Here is a 7,670-nt window from a genome sequence, read left to right as displayed (position 1 = left end):
AGGGGGAGTGGGCTAAGTCAGCCCGCGCCCCGGGGGAGGTCCGCCAGGCCGCGCCAACCTGACCCCGAGGACCCCGGGCTGTGGCCGCCCCAGGGCTGGGCCCCGAGACTGTAACCGGCCTTGAGCTGTCAACGCGCCCCCGAGGGACCCGGAGACGAGGCGCGGCGCCGCTCTCCGCTCCGACCGCAGCGCGCGGCCTGCCCTCCAGCCGAGGACAAACGCGCCGCGCGATCCTCGGGCCCACGGCCGCCCTCGGACCTCAATGCGGTACCTGCGGCCCCTCTCCGCGGAGTCTACGCTTCGCGCCACCGCCCACCATCCTGCAGCAAGAAGCTGCAGTGCCAGCCGGTCCCGCCGAGAGCCCGCGCGCCGCCAACCACTTCCGGTTCAAGGGCCACCAATCGTTTCCCCCCGCCGCCTCGCGCACAAACAGAGAAAAGGCACCGCCCCCAGCCCGCCTCCAAGCCCGCGCGTGGCCGAGGCCCCGCCTACTCCGCCTGCCGGGCAGGTGCGCCCTCCGCAGGCTGACCCACCTGAGCATCTGGTTTTCCTTTAAAGAATTACTGCATTTTAAAACGTTTCTATCAAATTATATGTAAAAGAAAATATATAGGCCTCATTCTGTAGTATTCTAAAGAATGAGATTTCACACATTAACTACCAGAACCATATAGCGACACATAAAATCAGTTGTAGCAGTTGGGGTTGCATACTTGAAGGTTCTCAGACCCAATAAAATGCTACAATAGAAAAGTACAGGTCAAGAAAACCTGTACAATAGAAACAAAAGCACAACAGAAAACAAAAGTACAATAGAAAAGTACAGCTGATCACAGTACAGGTTGAGAAAACACATACTGCAACAATAATAGTTACGAAAAGTCACTGGGTTTACTATTTAGGGGATGGATTGTTAATGAAACAGATTAATAAAAGACAATGGAAATGGGATCAAGAATTCCTACGTACTCCTGAAGAGAGTGATTGATTCTAGGATTCACCTAACTTTAAGCTCCTGATCCAAGATACAATTTTAAAAAAGATATTTATTTCCAATCTTTTTCATGCGTTCAAGACAACAGATATCACATCTAGCCTCTGAAATAAACACTCCATTATTTGAGCTGCTGCAGACAAAAGACGGGGAGGGGGCGCTTCCCTGGTGGTCCAATGCAGGGGGTCCAGGATCCATACCTGGTCAGGGGACTAGACCTCACATGCTACAACATGATCCTGCATGTCTTAAAGAAGTTCAAAGAATCCATGTGCTGCAACTAAGGCCTGGGGCAGTCAAAGTAAATAGCTAAATAAATAGTATAAAAAAGACAAGACAAGACAGGATGTACTTGGAATTCCAGGTCCTGGGATGCCGCCACACTCCTACTGAAGCAGAATGAGGCCCTGGAAGTGCGAACTATTGACTCCAGCAATCAGGAGTGAGCCCCTGACGAGGCATGTCCCAACCCTGGATGGTAGCACCAGTGCTGAGAAGGCCCACTGCCCCTAGGGCACTCAGATTCCTGGTGTGTCCTGGCAAAAAGGACTTCTTGTAGAATCTGTTGATTGTAAGGGACCTAATTAGGGAAAGTCAGGTGACTCTGTTTCATCAGAGCACAGGGAGAGGTGGGCAGGGTCCACTTTCATCTAAGTTTCCAGACTGAAAGTCAGAGGCAGCTTCAGACAGAGCTGGTCCCGGGAGCCACACTGATGGGCGGCAGATGCACTGTCCTGTGAACCTTTGATGCTGCATGCTGCCTGCCCCCATCTGTGACCACTGGACCCTGGCAAACTGCCTGATTCAACAGTGACCAACCTCCGCCTGGTCTACCCAACTATGCTTAATCGGGATCAGGAGCCCTGGGGCCACTAACCTTCAGTCATCACTAGTGGGAGGATCCAAACACCTCTTAGGAAGGCTCCACAGATTCCTAAATCTTCACATTTACACTGGAAGACGAGTCTGCAGCAATCCACAGGTTCCTGAGTCTTCACGTTTACACTGCATGATACACAAATCCACTGTTCCTTCTGCTACAATTTCGGGGAATCTAACTCCAAACACAAAGTGGCACATCACGGCGCTCAATAAAATAGTAATTGACTGGCTGATCTCCATTAGCAAAAATCGATCACCACCACTGAACAGTTACTCACTCCTCCTCATTGTTAAGTGCCAAGCGTGTATCAGAACATGTTAGGCACTGGAAAGGCCAGACGATGGGTGCTGCTCTCGAGGAGCTCTCTTTCTCAGGCAACTGACAAGTCTTGTGAATGTGGAGACTCGGTGCCCCTGCAGCCACATGAAGAGGCAGAAGCATCACACTGTCTTCATCACTCTCCAGCCTTCCAGACACACTGCTCCAGGTCAGCCTCCTTCAGAGAGCTGCTCCAGTCATTTCATTCTTAGCACAGAGGTGATCAGACCTGAAATCTGAGCAAGCGGTGGGTGTGTTATTACCAGGATATGACAGATGGCATAGCAGCAAACGGCAGGACTGTTCAGGGTGCCGAGCTCAGCTGATGGAAGGAGTTTACCAGGGGATCTTATGGGGACATCATAAGCAGTCACAGATCAGTAATGGGGAAAACAGCTGTGGAAACAGGATATGGAAGCTCAGGGAGAGTTCCTGCAAGGATTCTCCCAGATTCTGTTGAAAAATACTGTCCTGTATGAGATCATTCCCCTTATCCACCAATTTTATGTTTAAATTTCTGAAAATATGGTACTAATGTTTAATTTTAGAAAGTCTGAGTGGTATGAACAAATAAAGAAATGATCACAGCCCACTGAAATGAACCAGGACCTCATGGTCCTTGTCCTCCATGTCCTCTGTCAGACTTTTGTCTGTGGGAAAACCTTAGCCAAAGAGTAAGTTTAATCAGGGAGTTAAAAGATGAAGAAACAAAGGAAAACAGGCCAACAGGAAAAGGGATAATAGTCAGTAAACATGGTGAAGGACCTTTCGTTCTTCCTCAAGGGCTATAGACAATATTCTGAGCCTATCCTGTGAGCAGTCTTAGAGATACTGAAACTCCCACCAGGTGGAGAACTTAACTACATGATGACCAGACTGTAGCTATGACATCAGATGCCGCAATTCCGAGAAACGTCTTCAAAGAAATGGGATCAAACCAACCCTGGAACTGAAGACTAACTGTACTTGAAACAATCAAGGTGACACTAGTCAGACCACTGATGACCAATTTCAAGATGACTGTTGGAGCTTACTGTGCTGTTTCTGCATTGGAGCTCCCTCTCTCTGTCTATAAAAGCTCCCGTACCCTGGCTGTCAGTGGAGGGGGGGTCAGCCTTTAGACAGGAGTCTGCCCTCCTGTGCTCCCCCACCACTTGCCAGCATCCAAAACAAAACAAACTTTCCTTTCCACCAACCCTGCCTTTTGAGCTGCAAGCAGCTGGATCCCACTTTTGGTCTCACCACCATCTACTGGAGAAGGAAATGGAAAACCACTTCAGCATTCTTGCCTTGAGAACCTCATGAACAGTATGAAAAGGCAAAAAGATATGACACTGAAAGATGAACCCCACAGGTCAGTGGGTGTCCAACATGCTACTGGAGAAGAGTGGAGAAATAACTCCAGAAGGAATGGAGAGGCTGAGACAAAGCAGAAACAACGCCCATTTGTGGATGTGTCTGATGGTGAAAGTAAAGTCCAATGCTGTAAAGAACAATATTGCAGAGGAACCTGGAATCAAGGTAAATTGGAAGTGGTCAAAGAGGAGCTGGCAAGAGTGAACATCCACATTTTAGGAATCAGTGAACTAAAATGGACAGGAATGGGTAAATTTAATTCAGATGACCATTATATCTACTACTGTGGGCAAGAATTCCTTAGAAGAAATGGAGTAGCCCTTATAATCAACAACAGTCCAAAATGCAGTACATGGGTGCAATCCAAAAATGACAGAATAATCTCAATCTGTTTCCAAAGCAAACCATTCAATATCACAGTAATCCAAGCCTGTGCCCCAACCAGTAATGCTGAAGAAGCTGAAGTTGAATGGTTCTTTGAAGACCGAAAAGACCTTCTAGAACTAATACACAAAAGAGATGTCCTTTTCATCATAGGGGACTGGAATGCAAAAGTAGGAAATCAAGAGATACCTGGAGTAACAGGCAAGTTTGGCCATGGAGTACGGAATGAAGCAGGACAAAGGCTAACTGAGTTTTGCCAAGAAAACCTGCTGTTCATAGCAAAAACCCTCTTCCAACAACACAAGAGACAACTCTACACTTGGACATCACCAAATGGTCAATACTAAAGTCAGATTGATTATATATTTTATGTAGTTGAAGACAGAGAAGCTCTATACAGTCAACAAAAACAAGACTGGGAGCTGACTATGACTCAGACCATGAACTCCTTAATGCAAACTTCAGACTTAAATTGAAGAAAGTAGGGAAAACCACTAGGCCATTCAAGTATCAGTTCAGTTCAGTTCAGTTACTCAGTCATGTCTGACTCCTTGCGAACCCATGAACTCCAGCATACCAGGCCTCCCTGTCTATCACCAACTCCCGGATTTTGCCCAAACTCATGTCCATTGAGTCAGTGATGCCATCCAACCATCTAATCTTCCACTGTCTCCTTCTCTTGCCCACAATCTTTCCCAGTATCAGGGTCTTTTCAAAGGAGTCAGCTCTTCGCATCAGGTGGCCAAAGTATTGGACTTTCAGCTTCAGCATCAGTCCTTCCAATGAACATTCAGGACTGATTTCCTTTAGGATGGACTGGTTGGATCTCCTTGCAGCCCAAGGGACCCTCAAGAGTCTTCTCCAGCATCATTCTTTGCTGCTCAGCTTTCTTCATAGTCCAACTCTCACATCCATACATGACCCCTGGAAAAACCATAACCTTGACTAGATGGACCTTTGTTGACAAAGTAAGGTCTCTGCTTTTTAATATGCTGTCTAGGTTGGTCATAACTTTCTTTCCAACGAGTAAGCATCTTTTAATTTCATGGCTGCAGTCACCATCTGCAGTGATTTTGGAGCCCCCCAAAAATAAAGTCTCTCACTCTTTCCCCATCTATTTGCCATGAAGTGAAGGGACTGGATGCCATGATCTTCGTTTTCTGAATGTTGAGCTTTAAGTCAACTTTTTCACTCTCCTCTTTCACTTTCATCAAGGCTATTTAGTTCTTCTTCACTTTCTGCCATAAGGGTGGTGTCATCTGCATATCTGAGGTTATTGATATTTCTCCCAGCAATCTTGATTCCAGCTTGTGCTTCTTCCAGTCCAGCGTTTCTCATGATGTACTCTGCATAAAAGTTAAATAAGCAGGGTGACAATATACAGCCTTGACGTACTCCTTTCCCTCTTTGGAACCAGTCTGTTGTTCCATGTCCAGTTCTAACTGTTGCTTCCTGACCTGCATATAGGTTTCTCAAGAGGCAGGTAAGGCGGTCTGGTATTCCCATCTTTTTCAGAATTTTCCACAGTTTATTGTGATCCACACAGTCAAAGGCTTTGGCATAGTCAATAAAGCAGAAATAGATGTCTTTCTGGAACTCTCTTACTTTTTCGATGATCCAGCAGATGTTGGCAATTTGATCTCTGGTTCCTCTGCTTTTTCTAAAACTGGCTTGAGCATCTGGAAGGTCACAGTTTACATACTGTTGAAACTGGCTTGGAGAATTTTGAGCATTACTTTACTAGCGTGTGAGATGAGTGCAATTGTGCGGTAGTTTGAGCACTCTTTGGCATTGCCTTTCTTTGGGATTGGAATGAAAACTGACCTTTTCCAGTCCTGTGGCCACTGCTGAGTTGTCCAAATTTGCTAACATATTGAGTGCAGCACTTTCACAGCATCATCTTTTAGGATTTGAAAGAGCTCAGCTGGAATTCCATCACCTCCACTAGCTTTGTTCGTAGTGATGCTTCCTAAGGCCCACTTGACTTCACATTCAGGATGTCTGGCTCTAGGTGAGTAATCACACCATCCTGATTATCTGGGTTGTGAAGATCTTTTTTGTACAGTTCTTCTGTGTATTCTTGCCACCTCCTCTTAATATCTTCTGTTTCTGTTAGGTCCATACCATTTCTGTCTTTTATTGAGCCCATATTTGCATGAAATGTTCCCTTGGTATCTCTAATTTTCTTGAAGAGATCTTGTCTTTCCCATTCTATTGTTTTCCTCTGTTTCTTTCCACTGATCGCTGAGGAAGGCTTTCTTATCTCTCTTTGCTATTCTTTGGAACTCTGCATTCACATGGGTATATCTTTCTTTTTCTTCTTTGCTTTTCTCTTCCCTTCTTTTCACAGCTATTTGTAAGGCCTCCTCAGACAGCCATTTTGCTTTTTTGCATTTTGGAGATATCTTTAAGAAAATTAGAGATACCAAGGGGACATTTCATGCAAAGATGGGCTTGATAAAGGACAGAAATGGTATGGACCTAACAGAAGCAGAAGATATTAAGAAGAGGTGGCAAGAATACACAGAAGAACTGTACAAAAAAGATATTCACGACCCAGATAATCAAGATGGTGTGATCACTCACCTAGAGCCAGACATCCTGGAATGTGAAGTCAAGTGGGCCTTAGAAAGCATCACTACGAACAAAGCTAGGGGAGGTGATGGAATTCCAGCTGAGCTATTTCAAATCCTGAAAGATGATGCTGTGAAAGTGCTGCACTCAACATGCCAGCAAATTTGGACAACTCAGCAGTGGCCACAGGACTGGAAAAGGTCAGTTTTCATTCCAATCCCAAAGAAAGGCAATGCCAAAGAGTGCTCAAACTACCGCACAATGGCACTCATCTCACACACTAGTAAAGTAATGCTTAAAATTCTCCAAGCCAGGCTTCAGCAATACGTGAACCATGAACTTCCTGATGTTCAAGCTGGTTTTAGAAAAGGCAGAGGAACCAGAGATCAAATTGCCAACATCCACTGGATCATGGAAAAAGCAAGAGAGTTCCAGAAAACCATCTATTTCCACTTTATTGACTATGCCAAAGCCTTTGACTGTGTGGATCACAATAAACTGTGGAAAATTCTGAAAAGAGATGGGAATACCAGACCACCTGACCTGCCTCTTGAGAAACCTGTATGCAGGTCAGGAAGCAACAGTTAGAACTGGACATGGAACAACAGACTGGTTCCAAAGAGGGAAAGGAGTACGTCAAGGCTGTATATTGACACCCTGCTTATTTAACTTCTATGCAGAGTACATCATGAGAAACGCTGGACTGGAAGAAACACAAGCTGGAATCAAGATTGCTGGGAGAAATATCAATAACCTCAGATATGCAGATGACACCACCCTTATGGCAGAAAGTGAAGAGGAACTCAAAAGCCTCTTGATGAAAGTGAAAGTGGAGAGTGAAAAAGTTGGCTTAAAGCTCAACATTCAGAAAACGAAGATCATGGCATCCGGTCCCATCACTTCATGGGAAATAGATGGGGAAACAGTGGAAACAGTGTCAGACTTTACTTTTTTGGGCTCCAAAATCACTGCAGATGGTGACTGCAGCCATGAAATTAAAAGACGCTTACTCCTTGGAAAGAAAGTTATGACCAACCTAGATAGCATATTCAAAAGCAGAGACATTACTTTGCCAACAAAGGTCTGTCTAGTCAAGGCTATGGTTTTTCCTGTGGTCATGTATGGATGTGAGAGTTGGACTGTGAAGAAGGCTGAGCGCCA

General features: G+C 45.5%; 1 protein-coding gene across 1 annotated transcript in view; it reads right to left on the bottom strand.

The window, feature by feature from the left end:
• LOC104997846 (chromosome unknown open reading frame, human C4orf27) overlaps positions 1–406 on the bottom strand; it is a 25,536-nt gene extending 25,130 nt beyond the window's left edge. Inside the window, exon 1 of the mRNA XM_010852777.1 lies at positions 272–406. Within this exon, the coding sequence (XP_010851079.1) occupies positions 272–319 (48 nt within the window). The 5' untranslated portion in view covers positions 320–406. The remainder of the gene's footprint in view (positions 1–271) is intronic.
• Positions 407–7,670: the final 7,264 nt, after the last annotated feature.

This window comes from Bison bison, unplaced genomic scaffold (genome assembly GCF_000754665.1).
Source record: "Bison bison bison isolate TAMUID 2011002044 unplaced genomic scaffold, Bison_UMD1.0 scf7180017864316, whole genome shotgun sequence".
NCBI lineage: Eukaryota > Metazoa > Chordata > Mammalia > Artiodactyla > Bovidae > Bison > Bison bison.
This window is presented reverse-complemented; position numbering and strand designations above follow the sequence as displayed.